Source organism: Musa acuminata, chromosome BXJ1-4, assembly GCF_036884655.1.
Source record: "Musa acuminata AAA Group cultivar baxijiao chromosome BXJ1-4, Cavendish_Baxijiao_AAA, whole genome shotgun sequence".
Taxonomy (NCBI): domain Eukaryota; kingdom Viridiplantae; phylum Streptophyta; class Magnoliopsida; order Zingiberales; family Musaceae; genus Musa; species Musa acuminata.
In genome coordinates, this window is record NC_088330.1 from 35,701,104 (window position 1) to 35,721,680 (window position 20,577).

Below are 20,577 nucleotides of genomic sequence, written 5' to 3' on the forward strand. Positions count from 1 at the left end.
TCTCTCTTTATATATATATATATATATATATATATATATATATATATATATATATATATATATATATATATATATATATATATAATTGACAAGTAGTGTAGATGGACTAATTGACAAGTGACAGTACAAATCTTCATAGAGGTTCCAAATGGTCAACTGTAGACATACATATCGCACAAAACAATTCAGATTCTCTATATTTACACCTCGAAGTTGCTTCAAAAGATGCAGCAAATCCCTGCTTCCACTGATGCAGCAGCACATAACCAAGTCCAAGAGCTGAGTGTTCACCGTAGTACTTAAGCATAGCAACGAACAACAGCCATGACAAACTCAGGTGAAAGATGTGGCCACAGAGGAGGTCGTCACCAGGCCGGAGAGCAGTCCCACCAGCACTGCACTGTTGTAGGTGCTCGGCTCCCCCTGCATCGAGTTGTTACGGCTGTCGATGTATGAATCGTTCTGGAATGGCCCGCCCACAAGTGCTCCCATGGCTACATTCGGGTTTGGATCGGTAGACGAGAGCCACTGGAAGCCATTACAGCCGGTTTTGGCATTGGCAGGAATGGAAGCCCCTCTGTGGTGGACCTCTTGAGGGTAGCTGCTTCCGTATCCTACGAGGTAGCTCAGCTTCATCGGATTGTTGCCCAATATGTAATCGGCCTGACAGCAAAGAACAATAGTCAAGGGAAAGTTACAGCATCATTTTAACCCGAAACTTAACAAAGACATCCACAAAAACAAGGATCAATATAAGTAGCTTTACCAAAAAGATAGTTTCAAGCTTACTCTGAGTCATGACTCAGCCATAATTGTTAATCACCAAGCTTATTCATTTATTAAATAGAAAAATCAAAGTCTGTGGAATCACCTGGGATGTAGCAAAGTCACGGAGATCAGAAGGAGTAAAAGTTTTCCCACTGCAATCTATTTCTGAGGTACGGGATGTAAGCATATAGTCACTATAAACGACAGCCAAGAATGAAGCAGCTACAGGATGCTGAAGAGCATCCCACTCATCTATCCATACTAATCCACCTGCAGTGTGACAAATCCCGAATTCAGGTTATGTCGCAGGGCACCACACTGACAATATCATTACAAATTCACCAGTTGCTATCAAAATACTTTGAATTAGTAATCAGCATCTGAAAATGGCACATAAACCCTTTTATGCAAATTATATTTAAAAACCAGGAAACAGGGATCTTAGAAATCTATATATACAGGCCCCATATGTGACTTGGGATGCTAACAGAATAGTGTGTTATAATTGAATTATTCCAGAAACCACATTAAGAGGTATTATTAGTGCAAAATGAGATGAATAATCCTTCATTTTAACTATATCGATACACCATCAAATTATGGCTTCATAGAGGACAAGTGCCAAACCAGGTCTAAGCATGCCTACCGCCCCTGTCATAGTATTGAAAGGCAGTCAACAAAGATTAAGATATTTTTTGGAGATAAATAATGCCTCTCGAGAATGAGAACTACGAAGAGGTAAAAGAAATGAATTAAATTTGTGGATGCCTATTTCCATCCAATCATGTAGTCTTGTATATAAATTGGTTTTGCTGAAGACAGTTTTAATATGGATCATTCATTGAATCAACATTTATATTTGTAGAAATAATCCACAGGATGGGAGGATTCATGCTGAGTATGATCCATATTATGAAAAACAAATGTTCAGAAATTATCCTCAACAAATTCAGGAGTCGGGTGATGTTTACATGAACATTTATTTTCTTAATAAACTATCTGTATTATCTTCCAACAAAACGATGCAGAGAGAAAATAGAAGTCTATTATGCTTTAGCTCTACATACATGGAGATAAAGGAGCCAGCCTAATATGTTCTCAGACATTATTAAGCGCGTCTGAAAACATTGTGCTTCACTGAGAAAATCAAAACAACATGTATAACTATTTATTAAGTTAATGAGGGAAACAATTTTTTGTTATCATTATCTCCAGGTGAACTGGTATCTGGATCAAATAAAAGCATCATTAACCTAATATGCTTACAGAATCCAGAATTTAGGGAGTATCATATAAAATATTAGCATATATGACTATTATGTCATGGAGGGGTGAAAAACATATATATACAAGCCAATATCTGGCAACTTCTGCATAAGAAAATGGATAAGATTAGGAGATGTTTAGATATATGTCTTGTATCTTTCAGTACTTTTAGTTACTGAATCCAGAGAAAACATTAATTATCATGGGCAAACTGAAAGAAGAAGCACATAGAAAATGAGATATAGCAGAACTGTTTTAGGGAAGTTCTAGCTTAACTTGATAAAAGATATGATGCATTTTGCAAGATGCATTATGCCAACCAAGCAATAACTAATCTTTGCGAAATACATAAATAGAAAATCTGAATGCACAGAAAGCAAAATTAAAGCAGCTATTGATGACAATGGAATAATGTGGTGGAAACATATACCATCTGTTCTACTCGAAGTGGCTGTTGGGGAATCTGGTAACAAGCCACACATGACAGCTTCCGCCGTTTTCCTGTACGATTGCAGACTCTTCATATCTGCATTTGAGGATTTGGATGAGCTAAAGAAGTTTACTCTGGACAAAAGGACCTGCATGATAGATTGCAAATAACTTCAATAATGCAACATTCACTAGGTTCTGAACTTAACAACTCTTATTAGTATGATAATAAAAATGTTAAATGCTTGTATTTCCAAGCTTCTAAAATTTATAAATCTTTTCTGTGTGTGGTTCACAAGATAATGGACATCATATACAATGGAAAACAATCCATCTACTATAGTAATAAAAAAGGTTCTTCATTAAGCAGACTAAAAGGTTAAAAGATCATTTTGATGAACTGAATGAAAAGGGCATAGATGACCATGGCATAAATTAATCTTTTTTAAATAATTAAACTAGCAGAAGGAGTGTTTGTTTCAACACAAATGCACATATGCACCTGAGTTCCAGCTCGTTTGTCATCCCAGCTGAACCAAGTTGGTCTACCCCAGTCGGCATAAGCATCTCCATTTTCCCCTGTAACATAGCTTAGATATGTTTTATCACCAGTGGCATGATAAAGCCAGCTAGCTGCCCACAAGAGTTCATCACCATAACCAGTAGAGTTGTAGTATGTCTGGACTTCTGGGATGCCGGCACTGTAGATACCTCTATGTTTATCAGCAAAAGTAAATAACTTCTTGGCATGCTGAAGGAGCAAGTCTGAATAGGTACTGTTGATACTTTTGAAAACCAAAGAAGCTGCAGCCATGGCTGCAGCTGTTTCGGCAGCCACATCCGTTCCGGGAACAGTTTTGTTGACCTGAACGAGAGGCCTACTTTCAGTCATTGTTTCTGGCCTTTCCCAACATTTGTGGTCTAAATCAGGATCTCCCACCTATCAACCAGAAAAAAACAACAAAATTCACACAGTATATATTAGTGTCAGATAAAGGAAAGGGCACCCGAACTTTTAGTTCTAAAGAAAAGAAGATGAGAACTAGGCAAGATGATTCTGTAGTAGACCATTGTCATACTAATGCAAGTAAGATCAATAAGAGAAATAAGAAATTCCTGTTATTCAACAGAATAAGAATAACAAGTGCAATCATGAAAGCCAAGAGACTGAAGAATGAAAGCACTTTGCAAGGAGTTGCTATGCTATCCTGCATTGCTTGCCTGTTATAAAAGCCATGATAAATCAAATGAAGGGCATCCCTTTTTCATCTTCACAAGTAAATACTATTATATCAGGCAAAGAACAGAACTTGTACCATGATCATATCGAATAGGGTGTGAGCATGAACCATTCAGGTTATATATCTTTCTAGATTTTTATTGAACTTCTTTTAAACATTTTTATGAATAAAGAACAATAACTGGATAAGTATGAAAGGCCAAATTTATTTACAATCATATCAACTGTAGAGAGTAATCTAAAACCTAGAGTTCCTATTATTTCTTTTATTCCCTTTTTGCATGTAATTATTTAGCACTAGTTAGCCTGCATTTACAAAATACAAACTACTAGCAAAGTGGAAGGCCAACAATGTTAACTGATCTGTTTACTGTGTGACGTCAGAAAATTGCCTGTGTTGGTTTGTCATCGACCCACATTGAGATCAAAGTGGAAACCTGAATGTGCTGTGCTTCCTGCTTGTACTTAATCTTCCTAGTCATTTATTTTCATTACTAAGTAAACAAAACACATCTTGAAGCTCAATCACAAAAATAGAATAGTAAGGGGGCAAGCACATAAGCAAATATTATGTTTTCTGGAGACCATCAAAGCTGCAGCTTTGGTACGTAATTAAGTTTTCTTGCAACAGATATATCCTAGTCTGGGCAGACAAACAATTGAAACTTCTGGTTACCTGGACATACAACACGTCGTCAGAAGGATGGGCATTGATAAAAAACTCTGTGATCCACTTGAGAGCATCTAAAGCCAGATCCAGCTGGTCCACAGCCGAAATTTGATCCCCATATTCAAGGATCGACCATGACAAAACTGTTGCTGTATAAGCCATGGGAAAACCAAACTTCATGTGATCACCTGCATCATACATTCCTTTTGAAAGGTCCAATCCCGCATCTTTTCCATCATGCAAAGCCGAATCCCCTCGCCAAGTGATCTTGTTATCAACCAACTTGCCCGCTGCAGGCGATCAGGAAACAACCACAAAGAACTATAACTTCCACGTTGTGCAGAGGAAAAACAATCTGATATCTTTACAGGTAAAGCTTTTGTTTTAAGTAAATCATCGTAGACAAACAGAAATGTCATTGCTCGTGCGTAGCAGGCAAACAGAGGAATCAAAAGGCAATTTAAGATATATAGTTTTACCGCAGCACATTATACGAACAAACATATGAAAAAACAGTCTCAAGGAGCACACAAAAAGATCCAATCTTTTTTACTGGGATATCACCAACATTCTAACCAAAGAAACAAAGATTAGCAAATTTAGACCATGTAATATATCTCGATGTAAGACGAGAGACACCTTCTGTAAAGATTAACATTTTTTATATTCCCGTTAACAAAAAGGAAAAAAAAAAGAAAAAGGAAATGAATGTAGAGGTCGGCAGATCTGTAGCACGACGAAGAGATGCAAATTTGGATCATAATTACGAGCAAAGCAAGAAATTGGAGGCCGAAGAGGGTGTACATTTTTGCACTTGGAAGAACTGCAGAGCAACGCCGAGCGCGTCGGCATACTTCTGGTTGATGGCCCCCGGCGGCCCCGGGACGGGGAGCACCTCCCGGTGGTGGTGCTTCTTCTTGATCGCGAACACGGCCGCGGCGACGACCAACGCCGCTATCACGAGCACTATTAGCCATCCGGAGCAGCCCTTGGTGTACTTCGACTCCCCCATTCTCAGGCCGCCACTTGTCTACCTCAAATCAACGCCCACCGCTGGCGACCATGCAATGGTGCGAAGGTCTCAGCCGGCAGAAGCAGGTTCCCGGTGGAATCTCGACCTTGGATTCCGCAGGCAATGCGGACAAATCCAAGAAGCAGGTGTCCGCCGAGATCTCGAATCGACGAGTAGGTGAAGGGTGTGCAGCGTATATAGATCTGGACGAGCAGAGGCGGGTCAGGGAGGAACCATCGGAGCCTCTGTGGGAGGGGCGTGACAGCGATGTCATCTCTGTTTCTGCGCTTTAACTCCATCGCTCTCTTTTGCCCTTCACCTTTTTACCCCTTCTGGACTCAAATGCCCCTATTGTCGGTCGGTAATTACGAGAACGGATCACCGACACGACGCCACGGGCTGAGTCGTCGCGGCTGCCCGAGATCGGCTACTTCGATCCCAATAGAGAATTGACACGATCCCACCGAAATCCATCGCGTGTTAATGGGTGATAGGATAGAAGAAATGTTCAGTCTTCCAAGTGCAACACGGGATCCTGCTCTTCTGCTGGCGTGAGAGCGACCGACGGACCGGTTATTGCGCTACCGAAAACCGGGGCCCGCCGCAGAAAATGGGTCCCGCGGAATGTGGCTCTCCCAGACGCCAACCACAAACTCCATTGCTATGGTCTCCGCAGCGGATCCAGCGCGCTCCCCGTCTCGCTTTGACGACTCCTTGTATCGTCCGACGAACAATACTTACTCCACGTGGTTCGGCTGAACGGTGGGACCCACTTACAACAGACGCACACACGGGCACCGATGATCGAATCACCAGGCAGGTAGGTGAAACGGGCAGGATTTGTTGTCATCATTAAGTCGTCGGAAACGTTAATTGACGGCCGTCTCTCTTTGACGCCCCTTAAGCCAACCTCCAGAAAGGCTTTATGGCACGAATACCTTCCATATGGTTGGCTCAAAAAGTGGGCCCCTCGTTGAACACACGCAACGTCCAATTACAAGGAAGGTAGTCGGGAGTTGGTGATGGAAGAGACACGTGAAGAAGACAAAACATCTGATAGAGGGGGGACCTATCCTTCCCAAGACAGTTTTAAGGTCAAGTCCGCCTGATGGGGAACAACACATCCTAATTGAAATTATAATTGGTAGGTACAGTATGCCAAAGATGGTGAGATGGTAGCCGCAATCAATGTTGAAATCTCACCAACTCGGCTATCAATCAAGTATTATATGCTTCTTTTTAACTGTTGGAGCGTGACAACCGCAGCTAGATCCAAGTTGTAAGCCCATTAATTGTTCATCCATTAGATGCAGCTAAGAGTACTTAGTTCTTGATTGGATTATTTAAGTAAGAGTTTAAATGGGGTTGAGACTAGACTGAATCAGTGTCTCAATTTTAATTTTTATTGATCGAGAGAGAATATGTAGCTTTTATATGGCGATTTAATTTTTGTCACAATGAGATATACTAGAACATATCCATTAACACTAAAGAATATATATATATTTTTAAAAAAGAGCATTTATATGTATATCTGGGTTGACATAAAATTTATGTTTCTCATAATAATATACTTTTAAGTTTAAAAATAATATATATTTTTATTGAGTTGGATTTCGATTATTTGAGATGTGAATTATATAGCTTCCCTTAAAATTTATATCAGAAATTACTGATTTCCGAAGTGTATATATATATATATATATCTTGCATCCGCCCAAGCGTGTCTTGTAATCTCTTCCCGCTCTCCTCTCTATCCATCGAGTAGGGAAATGCCTCATGGGGGCTCCTTTATCCGTCGCCGTATCTCTTTCGTGGGCTTTCCTTCTCGAGACCTCCGATCGCGACGGAGCGAGAGGGGAAGCGGACGAGGAGGACGATGAGCGATCGAAGCGGCCCATCAACGCGGTGATCTATTGGGTGGGTGAAGCCGCAGCCGCCAGAGGTGGCGGTCTTCCTCTCAGTCGTCGCGGGGATAGGGCGCTCGCCTTCCTCCGCTTCACGGTCCGCGATTACGGCAACCTCTTTCGTCACCGTCGAGGCCGCGAGCTTGCGCCGGTAAGCCACATTTCCCACTCTTGTTCGATCGATGCGTGCAATTCATGTTTGATTTATCGGATCATGAATCCGTGAGAAGTTGTTATTTCTTTTGTAATTTGTGTTACTTGACCCCAAATCACGAAGAAGAAGAGAGGGAGTTTTAGATTCAGCCCTTGAGACAGAGGCCACCAACAGTGGAGCTTTGAGTTGGGACATTCCTGCATAAGAAATTAGAATTCCAATCGGAAATAGTGGATCCAATCATATGTTTGTTCTAATAATTCATAGATGAAGCTTTTGATAAATATGTTTATATAACTCAATTTTTGGCTCATTATATTTCCTTTGCCAATGAAGTTAAACGCAAGCCTCGATGTTAAAAAAGGATTCCCGTGCACTGGAGCTACTTTTTTGTGTAAGCTTGAATTGATCCTTTTTTTTCATCTACAAATGTTTTGATACTGCAAGCCTTCGGCTGAAGTCTAAAGATTTCTATGTAGTTAAAGACAATACTATTTTACTACATGATATCATCGAATAGAGGATTTAATTGATGCAATGAACACAGAGTCAATGACGCCTGTTTCCATAAATTTGCTTGATATTAATATTTACTGAACAGACTTTTATTTCATTTCACAGGTCTTGGATACTGATGACTATTGACTGCTTTGGTCTATGGTTCTTCTTGCTGAAATCATTCAAACCTTTATTCCAGCAGATTTTTGTTATTATTGTGGAAGAGGTAACTTTTCAAGATTAAGATTTATTGCACCTGTGAGATTAGTTTCGAATTCTGACCCTATTTCTCTCTCCCTTTCGTTTTTGCCCCTCCTCTCTGTTTCAGCCTTGTTGGTGGACAACTGGTGCTACGGCTTCCCTCTGTGTGAGGCCTGCAGCTACTGTGGACAGTCATGTCAACATTACTGAGAACTATAATCCTGGAAATTGAAGCAGGGGGAGAGGCTTTGCGTCTGTCTAGCTCTTTACTTCCATGAAGGCACCGCACCGTCTGAGCTATTCAAGGATCAGTAGTCTGATAAAAATTGAGAACCTCGTGGATTGCTTGCTGGCTTCACCCTCATAATCATCTTTCCGTATTCGTTGAATCAACACCAAGAAATTACTATCTATGTATTGGACGTCTGCAAAGCTGAACTTGTGATGAACAAATTTTCGTTGGTTGACAAGATCGAGGAGTAGACTTCTTCAAGCCTACCTTATTTCAAAATAGGATTCCTGTACAAAGTAATGCAGCTTTCACTTGAGATTATTTCTTTCCAGTTACCAGTGAGCTCAGAATTTTTTTGCTGGAGCTAACTTCAACAACCGAGTTCTGAAGGTAATAAATCTCGTAGGGATTTCATCTTTATATACCACTTTCTTTATCAAAATTAACTACTATTTATTTTGTCACTTTGCAATATTTTAAGGAGTCCATTAGCCAACACTTCTTCTCTCGCAAGAAAAGACTCTTCGGGTGCTTGTATCGGTCATGCTTGGATAGTTAGATTTTGTCAAGACAATGCAATTAGAAAAGAAAGACTGAGAGAGCAGCATCCTAAAGATGATCAAACTGCACCATCAGGTAACTTCGTAAATATCTTTTTGATACAATCAATGTGATAGATACGCTGAAATCTCTTTCTGGTCACTGTCAGCTCAGCTAAAATCTACTATATTTGTATTCTCTAATTCAGCTAGAATAACCAGGTGTCAATACAAGTTTATGAGATGGCAATCTAAACTTAATTCTGTTATCTATTACTACTTTGCATTGCTCTGTGTACCGGGATTCATGTCAAGTTTAGAATTTGTTTCTGTACCCTTAAAGATCCTTTGTCAACTAAATCACATCCTCTGACATTGTAGTCCTTCAGTCTCTAGACAATGCAGAAACTCTCCCATCAAACAATTAATTCATGGGAAAGAATCACACATTTGCTTTCGTCCTTTATGTTCCACAGTGATCGCCTGCCTCCTTCGTGAAAAGACTACTCATGCTGACGGCAAAGTGGCACAAATGGTAACTTTTCTTGCTTTTTGGAGAGTCACACAGCGAATGGAACACTGTAAGTCGACTCTCTTTAAGCAGCAATACCAACATATAGCGATTCCATCTGTCATCTTCAATGCTCTGTCTCTCTGTGCTTTCATCTTCTCACAGTGAAAGTAGCAATACTATACAATATGCGTATAACTGTGTTAAGGCTTTCTCTGTTCCCTAGGAGTGGATAATGAATGGGGCATCGGAAAGAGGAGGTGTTTGTGGCGCCTTTTATGTCATTCTTCTGAGGTAAAGTTCTCGCTCGGCAAGTAATTGTTTTTGTAATGCAAGTGCGCATTAGCTCTTAGTGAGCTGAGTCGTGCGCCAAAGGGCGCCTGCCACGGGACGAGAGGCGTCCGACGTCGAGGGACAGGTGGGGTTCCGCCCTCGGCGGTCGGATCTGATGAGGACGATGGGCGATGTAGTTCGAGCTCATTTAAAGCAGGGTTGGAGGGAATCACAGGGTGCAGAGTACGGCGGATGTTGGAGGAGATAAGCTTCGATTCTTTGTCTCATTAGATCGTTGGTTTAAAGAGGCGATTCTAGCAATTAAAATGAGCATCTTTGCTACTTGAGATTGTGGTGGGCACTCATTATTGTCTTCTCTTTCGGTTTTCTTGCATGGCTTTGCCCTATTTGTTAGGGTTCCTTTGTGTGGAAGACAATGAAGTGTTGACGAATGAGTCTCGGTGCTCTCTTTAGTGGTTGTGAAGGCTTTTCCTTTTCTTTCGGCCTTCTTCTTCTATTTACTATATCTTCTTTTGCGAGTGGAGTTCACTTCAGTTTAGTAATCTGGAGGCAGTGGATGCGGCTTTGGGGACTACTTTTTCGCAACTTGGTTGGAGGTTGGGGGATTAATTGTTTGGCTTCCTTCCATTCGACTTCTTTTTGGCCTCGGATTTGTTTGAACGATCCCATGAATGTCCAAAAGAACAACAAAAAGAAAACCCTCCCTTTCTCCGACTTCTCTGTTTCTGAGCTCATACGACGAAGCTTTCTGTCCCTCCTCTCTTTCTTGCTTCTACCTTTGGCTTCGTCTTCATCTCCTTTTGTTTTATTTTCCTTTTCCTTGTTCCTTTTCTGCTGGTTTTTCGCTTATCTTAGCTTATTATTTGTTTACGGTCTCGGTTATCTGCAGCCAAGGTGATAAGAAGAAGACATTTTTTCTCTCTTCCAAGTGAAGGGTCCCATAAGACAAAGAGGTACTTCTTTCTTGTATATTATCTCCTATTACTCCCACCGGGCATCTCATTCTCTCTCTGTTGCTTCTTTGAAGCGTCTTCATGGTGGATATGTCATAAAACTCGCAGAAGAATGATAAAAATCCTTTTCTCTCCCTCCTCTATCAACCAATTCATCTGGAAGTAGCCATGGAGAAGAAGATCCGATCGCCCGGTCAATGAGGGCATGGGTCGTCGGATAAGGACAGCAAGGGATCGCCAGATTTGACGCGTGGAAGAAGCACGGCGTGTAGGTCCTCGCCCACAAAGGGACAGCCAACTGGCTCCTCCTCGCGTATCGGTACTTGGCAGTCTCCCTTCCTCTAATTCCCCTGCCCTCTCTTCTATTTACTTCTGGAGTACCGAGATGATTCTTTTTTTATGAAGTTAAACCAAGAAACTGTTTTGCTGTCATATCTGCTTCTCCGTTGGATAACGTGTGCGGACCAGCTTGTTTGTTATTTTGTCTTCTTGCATGCTCTGCTTCCTTCTTTCCCTTGCTTGGGTATGTTTGGTGCTCCAGTCGTTAATTCTTTAGTTCCTTTCTGATCTTTGGCGGTTTCGAGTGACAAAGGTGACTATAGTGGTGGAGATGGAGTAAATGAGATTCGGAGATGGTTAGGTGGAAGAAGGAGAAGGTCAGCAGGGTTTCAAGGTGGAGCTTGAGCCATAACGAGGCATTGGGAGAAGCAGGCGGCGGCAGGTCGGAAGAAGAAGGTGCACGTTTTTGGCCGATGCTTACTACTCCCACTTCTGCTAGTCTAACTAATAGGAAGAGAGCTAGGCTTGATGGAAAGGTTCGATTTTCCCCTTTATTTGTTACTTATTGATTTTTTTTAGCTATTTTTATGTGACTCATTTCAAACTTCAAAAGGTGGTTGATGATTGTGATGCTGTTGATCCTTCACCCGTGCCAAGGAAATTGAGATCAGGTATCATTAAGTGTTGTGTATTGCTTTTTTAAAGCTATTTCCTCAAAGCTTATCTTTATGACTTTTTTAATACATTGCATGTTCTTTATTTATGTTTAGGATAAGCTTGATGCCAGAAATCTCTAGTCTTTTCACTTTCTGGTTCTTTGTGCGTGTGCAGTAGTTATATCTTGTCCTTACCAAAAAAATGTAGGGACTCTATAGTCTTTAGGAGCTTTTCTAAATATAAGAAGTTTTACAAGTTGGCTTCAACTCTTTTTTTGTGTTTTTCCAAGCACTGTGAGTTAGTTATATGGAGTTGTATAATCTCTGCTTCTTGATTCATGGTATATGTGGCTGCTCTGCTAGAACTTAAGAAAGTTTTTGGGATGTCCTATATTATTGGCTGTTTTAAGTTATCTGTATGGTTGACGATCCCTGGATCTTTTCTGCTTCAGCTATCAATAAATGCAGCAGCCAGTCATCTTCTCCTGCAATACCAGGTGCAAAGAAGAAACCCTATGATACTTTTAATGGGCTCCAAGTGCTGCATGAGAATGGTGGAAGGAGATGCAAACAAAATGTGGTCAGTTTCTTTTGTAGTTTTTTCTTTTGATGTTTGTTTGGTTTATGCCCACAGGTCCGAGATAAATGACTTTTATTTTCTGTATGAAAGCTGCTTGGCTCATTAACTGAGGATGAAAAGGAAGTACTCGAAGCCTTGTGTGCATTATCCAGAATTCTACCTATTAAAGAGAGAATTCAGGACGATAAAGACAGGGAAATCTCCGAGAATCACCAGGATAATATTGCTACCCCAACAACTCATTCGGAAGGCGAGTTTTTATTGCTTTCGTGCTCAACTGCTTTATCCATTGATTCCTATGTGTGTATTCCTTTTGGTTTGACTTTTGTTGGATGGAATTCAAGTATAATATCTTACTCAACAGCTATGAAAGAGGACAAAAATCTTTTGCAACAAAACACTACCAATGGAATTAAGAGTCCCTCTTTTTGTTTGGAGAAGACATTAGAAAAACCAATGAAGGATGAACATGCTATTTCCAAGCAACCTGACACAAATTCTGGAATGCAAACTATTGATTCAGGTTTGAGTATAGCCCCTGATTCTGGAAGTCATATAACTCCTCTATCTGAAAATGTGCACCCAGAAAATATTCCTGGAAATCTTCAAAGTTTTTTGAGCCCCTCAGGAGTTTTGCCTCGTCATTGTACTGAAAATAGGTAGATCCTGCATGTTTCATGTTATATTTCATTTGGTAATGTTTAATTAACAAATTGATGTCTTTCTTATTCAATTTGCCATTTATTTCCTTTCTGTGCAGAACACTGCAACCTACTCAATGTGGTTCTATCATAGCCTTTCCGCCATGCAAATCAGAAATGTTACAACCAGTAATGCTGAATCCCTGACCTCAGATTAAGGTTCAACATTTTTTATCCAGTGACATGAATTCTTTTTCGTTGCTTTCAGAATGGATGTGTTGGATCCGCTGCACTGAAACATGAGGTTCAATATTTGAAGCATAACAGTGAAAGCAGTACAAAACTTGTGTACCAGAAAGGTATCGATCATATATCACAGATGAACATACCACATGCAAAATAATTTTGATCATCTTATGTTTGGCTTATGATTCAATTAATTGTTGTGTAACCTCCAGATATATTTGTCAGGAAATGTTCCGCCCCATATTCAGCTTTCTTCATGCAATTCTGCAGTTTGGCCTGGCCCTGCCACTAGTATTACTTCAAAAGAAGTTGATCTTCCAACTATGAAGGTGGTTTATGAATTACATAAAAAGTTGCTCTTTTATAGTTCAAGAGATGTAGTACATTGGTCTTGAGATCAAGCTTAGCATACATTCATGCTGTGTTTACTACATCACTTCTGTAGGTTTAGTTGACACTGTCAAATTGCTAGAAAGTATCAAATCTAGTTTGCTATATTCAGGATAGCAGTCTTCTTGATTGCTCGTAGGTTTAGTTGTTGCTTTTACCAGAATGAGAGAATTATCATTTCCATGTATTTTGGCATTTTTCTTAGTACTCGAGTACTAAAGCTTTGTTACTAAGGTTCAATCGAGGCATCTTGTTTAACACCTCATTTGGTCAGGTATCTAAACTGAAATCAGTCTACGACTATTACTATTTGTGTAGCTGCGTCAGTCTACACCTCATTTGCCTTATTGGTAGTCTTGTATTTTCATTTAGTCTTGTATTTGTGTAGCTGCATCAGTAGGTTCTCTCTTTGCAGGTTCCTCTTGATGTAACACCATTATGGAAAAAGTGCGCTATTCATGTATTCATAAGCCATATGATAAAAAGCTACCAGGAAAAGGAGCAGCAGCACACACTCATACTGCCATCTGAGGACTCAAAGTCCAGGGTTGGGTCGGAATCATGTGAACTAGTAAACAATGAGAGCGCTGGTTTACAAAGTAGATTGAAAATTGTGGCATCTGCTGCTATCTATGGTTCTACAGTGGAGAGGAGCAAACATGCAGGAACAAATGAAATTTCATGTAACAGAAGACTTGTTTCAGCTCACATATCATCAGTCTTATCTGAGTACAGACAAAAGCAGGTAATTTCTATTAATTGTCCTCTGTTTTTCTTTTTCCACTTGCTGTTCCTAATGATTTGCCGTTTGTATCTTCCTCAGAGCTGTGATTTTCTTTCGTTATCCACTAACGGTGATGCTGGTAGTACTGCAAATGGAGTGAAGGCTCCTGTGCAGCTTCATTCTCCCTTTTTCCATGCCCAGGTTCCCTTCCCAGTCTCTCATGTACCATATGTTCCAGCTTACCCAGAGAAGCTAGTTGCTCCAGCTACTCAACAGGTACTCATAAACTCTCTGTGAATAACATTTTCCACAAATGGCTGTTTAGTATTAAAATAAATTGGTGGAGATCATCACAAATTCAAATTTCATTTGTTAATGGATCATTTTTTACGAGTGGTTTTATCGATTATTATCCTGTTCAGATACTCCCTCTCTCTCTCTCTCTTGATTCAGGTTTCTTGGAGGTTAACTGGTTGTTTTTCTTTGTAGGTGCAACCACAATTACAACATTATGCAGGCAACCCGTTCTATGGACCACAAATGAACAACACCATAGGAAATTCACAGCAGCAGCACCAGCAGCAACAGATATGTCAAGCTCATATTGCACGCTATAGGTCCCCAGTTGGCATTGCTGTGTTGCAGAATGATCAAATACATAACTCTCTCTCTCCTTCTACACAACTGCAAGGTTTCTCATCACTATCCTCCAAACCAAAGCCTCAGCAGCAGCACCACCACCACCAACTTAGTCTGCACGGCAGGAGACAACACAAAGATCCCCATCAGTTTCAGCTGCTGTACAGCACGAGTCGCTCCTGAAGACTAAGTGATCAGATGGAATGAAGGCATTTAAGCTCGGGCTTGCGTCCATGTAAGCCATGAGATATGCTTAATCAAGATGATGGACTACTGGCTCACCAGATGCTGCTCATTGAATTCTAGGTGAAGCTTTGTACAACAGGGAGCAAACATGATCCAATGTTGCTACTGTTCTCTTTATTTTTTTTATGCTAAAGCAGTGGGCTATAGAAAGAACTCTCTGCTGTATATCTGACATTATAATCAAGTTAAAGGAGTTACAGGCCTTTTCTCATAGCCAGAGGAAAAAAAATGCTGCTCATGGTACAAAAGAGCATCCATTTTCATCTAATCTATTCGTTTCTCATATTAGTTATTTTGTAAATATTTTTCGGAGGTGAGACTAGATGATTCATAAATCTTATCTGATGTTTGATCCTTAGAACTTAAATTTTGTCTACATCACATATATTTGATTGATTATTTGTACTTATATTCATATAAAAGATTGGGTTATACGATACTTTTCTATAAATATGTATTTGTATTTCTATATTTTGAAGAGATTATTTTAGAAATTTGAGAAGAACAATTTTATTATTAGTGTTCAAGTCGTTGATCTCAACGTCACTTGCTCAAAGATCAAAGTCGAGAGATTTTTTAATCTAATCCCTTTGATGCTCAAGTTAATATTGAAAATGAGTTTTTATACATGATAGTAAATGGATAGAATATTTAATAAAATTAATAAAATATTTTACAGGGATATAGTTTTTATTAATCTCCAATAGTCTTATCTTAGCCTCTTGTCTATGTGGGCGATAACAGGGGAGGGGGGTGTTTTATACCTTTGCCCACATGCACAGATGAGTGAAGGATGACTATCATCTTCTCCTTCCACCTTAGACACCACGTGACGGTTGTGTCGAATGATGATTAATTGATAGTGTACTCTCTATAATTTGTCATTTCCTCCCAAGGCATGCTTTGGGGCTCTTACTAGAGGGGTCTGAAGTACGACATTTGATTCATTCGACACATTGAGCTCATACATCTTCAACCCATTATCGACTTAGTGGCATGTTTAATTTATCCGACATGAGTTCGTCTAACACATCTAGTCCATCATGCACCTGGTATCATTCGACATAAGTTTGTCTAGCACCTTCGTCTAGGATCGTCTCCCCCTGCGCTATTGGTGATGATCCATTACCAACCTGCTCATCATATTGTCGAGGGATGCGCATTAATCAAATGAGTCAGGTTTTTCAACCTCTGCACCTTACGCGAGGTTCAAGCTTCCCGGCCTTCATGCCTAAGGAGGAGGTGGGGATTTGGTTACCCGACCTCCACGCCTTAAGCGGAGGTGGGGGTCGAGAAGCCCGACCCCCATGCCTTAGGCAGAGGCGGGGGTCAAACTTCCTTACCTCCATGCCTTGGGCGGAGGTGGAGTCCAGCTTTCCAATTTGCATGTCTCAAGCGGAGGAGGGGGTCAGACTTTCCTGATTCACGTGCCTTGAGTATATTTTACCTTGTATCTCCCGTCGTTATAAGTTTCTTCTGATTAAGGTTGGGTTTTCTCGACTCATGCATCTCGGGCACATTTGGTCTTGTGCCTCTCGTCATGAAAGGTGGCAGATTTCTTTCGGCATGATTTAGATTTTCCTGACTCATGCGCTTTGGGCACATTTTATCTTGTACCCTCGTCGTGATAAGTTGCTTATGACATGGGTCAGGTTTTCCGACTCATGTGCCTTGGGTATATTATATCGCATGCCTATTGTCGTAACAGGTTTTTTTTAATGTGGGTCGGGTTTTCTCAACTTACATGTCTCATGTACATTTTTCCTTTTGTTTCCCATTGTGATGGGTTTTTTCTGAAACAGGTAAAGTTTTTCACATATTGGTCACTTTTATATTTTCTAAAATGATCTTCACACATTGATTATTTTTACATTTCTTGAGGTGCCCCTTCATCAATCAATGTCCTTTTAGAATTGATCCGAAAAGACATTTGCCATCATCGTAGGAGGAGAAAGATTGATCACCTTCCTATAAATCCCTCTTGACCATGGGGGGTGAGGCTCATTCTTTCATTTGAGCCTCCAAAGCCCTCTTAGGAGCCACCTTTGCTTAGCCCCGATTCTCTATAAGGTGAGTCGATTTCTAGGTTTTTCGTCTTTCTGATGCGTTGATTCAACAAATCCTTGGTCTTCCAACATCCTGCTCTTCTGCCTTCGTAGATCACGATGTTTGTCCTTTTTTGCACTAGGTCCTCTCGATTTAATGATTGTTAGATAGTCAAAGGGGTCGATGCTCCATCCTTGGACAACCTAAGGGTGGAGGAAGTCTCAACCTCCCTCTCGTCGAGGGAGTCAATTCCTGTGAACTTGAAGGTTCTTTAAGACTTAGAGTTTATAAAAAATATGTACGACTCAATGATGAGTGCACAACTCATGGATTACTTGCGAACTAGGTATTCCATCCAAACCGAGTTTGATCTGTAAATCCCTCGGCTCGGTCACCATCGATTTGACCTCATGTTTAGGTACTTTTGCTTTTCTAATACTCTAGAGGTAGGACTTTATTTTTTCCTCCACCCAATGATAGTGTCTTGCCTACAATGATAGAGGGCATCACCCTCATAGATGACAACTAATTTGTGATGCTACTTTGTAGTATTCATCGAAGAATATTGGCATGTCGATATTACTTGGACATGCAAACTTTTTGTTGCCTACTTTCAACTAAGCAAGGTCAATGTGGCTACTACCTGATTGCTTGATAGGACTTTAAAGTTAGTGGTGCCTCTTCTAACAATAAAGGTTTGAAGAAGCACTTCTTCCTTATAATAGGTTCGGGTCGAGATTAGATGTTCAGTCTCACCTGGTCGGCACACCTTATAGATAATACACTTCCCTTATTATTAGATGAGGAGGTAGATCAAGTGTTTCGATTGAGAGATATACTCTCTTCTTTTGAGCCTATCCAAAAAATAGACGAGGATTGACTGATCGATGTGAGTCTCAACTTGGCTCTTCCTAGTATGACCTAAATACTTTATCTTCTTACTTCTTTTTATACTTTTAAAAAAATTAACCAGTATAGCCTTGTGATTTTGATATTTTACAAGTATTGATCTTTGAGCTTTGAAAAAAAAGAAATTGGTTCCTCTTCAAGCACTATGGTAGCCTCTTCGGCTCCTTTGGTTATTGTTCATGAGTTGTCCATCAAGGCCTCGAGCCTGACTCAATTTGATTATTCTTTTAGTACCGACAAGTCAAAGAAGAAGAAGGTAATGAGAAAGGTGCCCCACTCTTAACGGGGTGAAGAACTCGAGAGGAGCAGAATCTTACAGAGGAACCAAATAAAATAACTCTTGCCTTCAAGGAACCAACATTTTTAAAGAGCCCCCGAAGTTCAATGTCCTCTTTGGGGAAAAGAGGAGAGAGATAATGGTTAATGTTTTGACTTGTGTAAGGGCAAGTCCCTGCCTTTTATGACATTATAAATAATCGACCTACCGAGCATAGCCCCAAATACACCGGTGCAACCAAGATTGGAGGGCTTGCAAGAAGAGTAAAAAGTATAGGCTGACAACATAGTCGTGAAACAATACTACTAAGGGTCCTTATGCTTGGAGGTGATAAAGTAGATTTATCACTCCCCCTCGAAGGTTTTGATCGACAATGAAGTGCTAATAAGTCATAATTAGCACTCTCAGTTCCTCATTACTTACTCCTTTGTTTTTAGTTTATAGCATCATCATTACATCATGGCCATTATTGACTGAGTACAAGATGTTGGCTCTTTTCTTCACCAATAGCCCCTTATAATCGATAATCTCCATAAAGAAATGGAGGGACTAAAGAAGGAGAGAGGAGACCCGTGCTTATTGTTGAGGCAAAGGCTCGAGGGGCTGAACCAGTGATTCTTTAGAACTTGAAACGTCTTGGTTAAGCCCATCAAATGCGAGTCGATTGTACTGGTCTTCACTATAATGTCATCTATATAAGCTTTAATGTTTCTCCCGATTTAATACTTGAACATCTTGTTCACCATCCCTTGGGATGTCGCTCCCTTATTTTTCAATATGAATGGCATGACTCAATAGCAATACGTGCCTTGGTCGATGATAACGAAAGTATGTTCCCAATCCTCTAGTGTCATTTTGATTTGGTTATATCCTAAGAATATATCTATAAATGTGAGGAGCTCATGACTCAAGGTAGCAACAACCAACTAATCAATATGAGAAAGAGGATAGCTATCATTCGGACACACCTTATTGAGATCGGTATAGTCAATATACATCCTCCAATTTCTATTAGATATTTTAATGAGTACAACGTTGGTGAACCATTACGGATACTGCATCTCGATAATAATCCCTACTCCTAATGACTTTTCTATCTCATCACTAATTGCCTACCGACGGTCAAGAGCAAACTTATAATGCCTTTACTCCATTGGTCGTGCCTTGAGAGAAATATTCAAGTGATGCTAAGCTACGTTGAGGTCGATTCCCAACATATCTCTTGATGATCATGTAAACACCTTGACATCCTCTTGAAGCAAGTTGATGAGTTGTATCCGTCTCTCTTCAGAAAGTGCCGCTGCGACTTTGACAACTCGATCAAGTTGAGCCTTGTCTAGGAGTGCTTCAATCAATGGCTCCACCAGCTTAAGATATAGGACGAACTTAGTAAAGATTCGAGGGTCCATAGATGACACCTCGGATTAGACCTTCTTCGGTAGGGAGATTGCTGTCAGGTAGCACCGGCATGACTCCCTTGGGTTTCTTCTTAGCTCTCCAATATTAGTTTTTATCGAGAACTTCATCACTATATTGTAAGTTGACACCACCACCCTCAATCTATTCAGCGAAGATTAGTCCATAATTGCATTATATGTCGAGGGGATACCCACCAACATGAATCTAGCTAGTATCATTTTAGAGCAAAGCTTGTCTTTGAATGTGACATGCAGGCTCACAGTTCCAGGAAGAGAGATAAAGTTACTAGTGAATCCCATCAACGAAGAAGTCATAGTGGTAAGGTCGTTAATAGAGAACTTGAGTTTTTGGAAAGCATCAAAGTAAATGATATCGGTATAACTACTATGTCTATCATGACCCTCTTTACTCAAGCGTTGATCATCCTTATGGAAACTACTAAAGTGTTATCATGGTTTGGGTCGAGGCACTCCGTCTCTTCCTCCTTGAATGTTATCTCCAAGTCACCCTTCATCCTTTAGTGTTTTTCAATAGTAGCTTGGGTATAAGCTTTATGACTCGAGAAGCTATCTCCTCCCGAGGAGGGTCCATCAATAATGACGTATGATGACATCAAATCTATCTCTCCACTGATCACTGAGATCAGTGTGAGGATTCCTGGTACTTTTGAACGACCTGTTTGAGGTGTCTCCAATGTATGAGTTCTTCAGTTTGTTCTTTCAAGTCACGGTAATCTTTTATATTGTGACCGTAATCCCGATGGAACCAATAGTATTTGGACTCATCTCTTTTTACCAATGGAGTCTTCATCAAGTGAGGGTTTTTCAAGAGTCTCCTTCTTTTTTATATAT

At 40.3% G+C, this 20,577-nt stretch overlaps 2 protein-coding genes across 8 annotated transcripts; one reads left to right on the forward strand and one right to left on the reverse strand.

The window, feature by feature from the left end:
• Positions 1 to 110: 110 nt before the first annotated feature.
• LOC135659684 (endoglucanase 24-like) lies at positions 111 to 5,653 on the reverse strand. Its single transcript, XM_065176314.1, has 6 exons — positions 5,178 to 5,653; positions 4,380 to 4,663; positions 2,966 to 3,403; positions 2,465 to 2,612; positions 872 to 1,038; positions 111 to 663 (listed from the first exon to the last, which is right to left on the reverse strand). Exons 1-6 carry the CDS (start codon positions 5,383 to 5,385, stop codon positions 334 to 336), a joined length of 1,575 nt encoding a protein of 524 aa, XP_065032386.1. The 5' UTR covers positions 5,386 to 5,653; the 3' UTR covers positions 111 to 333.
• A 1,522-nt stretch (positions 5,654 to 7,175) lies between these two features.
• Positions 7,176 to 15,286, forward strand: LOC108952500 (uncharacterized). 7 transcript variants are annotated; one of them, XM_065176323.1, is made up of 19 exons: positions 7,176 to 7,443; positions 8,068 to 8,170; positions 8,273 to 8,767; positions 8,859 to 9,013; positions 9,393 to 9,497; positions 9,654 to 10,054; positions 10,611 to 10,674; positions 10,749 to 10,993; positions 11,267 to 11,489; positions 11,567 to 11,624; positions 12,062 to 12,189; positions 12,280 to 12,439; positions 12,554 to 12,848; positions 12,950 to 13,019; positions 13,099 to 13,189; positions 13,302 to 13,405; positions 13,882 to 14,211; positions 14,290 to 14,466; positions 14,680 to 15,286. In XM_065176323.1, exons 9-19 carry the CDS (start codon positions 11,307 to 11,309, stop codon positions 15,010 to 15,012), a joined length of 1,929 nt encoding a protein of 642 aa, XP_065032395.1. In that variant the 5' UTR covers positions 7,176 to 7,443; positions 8,068 to 8,170; positions 8,273 to 8,767; positions 8,859 to 9,013; positions 9,393 to 9,497; positions 9,654 to 10,054; positions 10,611 to 10,674; positions 10,749 to 10,993; positions 11,267 to 11,306; the 3' UTR covers positions 15,013 to 15,286. The 7 variants fall into 7 exon arrangements, with proteins under 7 accessions (XP_065032395.1, XP_065032394.1, XP_065032399.1 ...); XM_065176322.1 differs by having other exon boundaries at positions 9,654 to 9,721; XM_065176327.1 differs by lacking the exons at positions 7,176 to 7,443; positions 8,068 to 8,170; positions 8,273 to 8,767; ... (1 more) ...; positions 9,393 to 9,497; positions 9,654 to 10,054 and adding an exon at positions 10,089 to 10,317 and having other exon boundaries at positions 12,713 to 12,848.
• Positions 15,287 to 20,577: the final 5,291 nt, after the last annotated feature.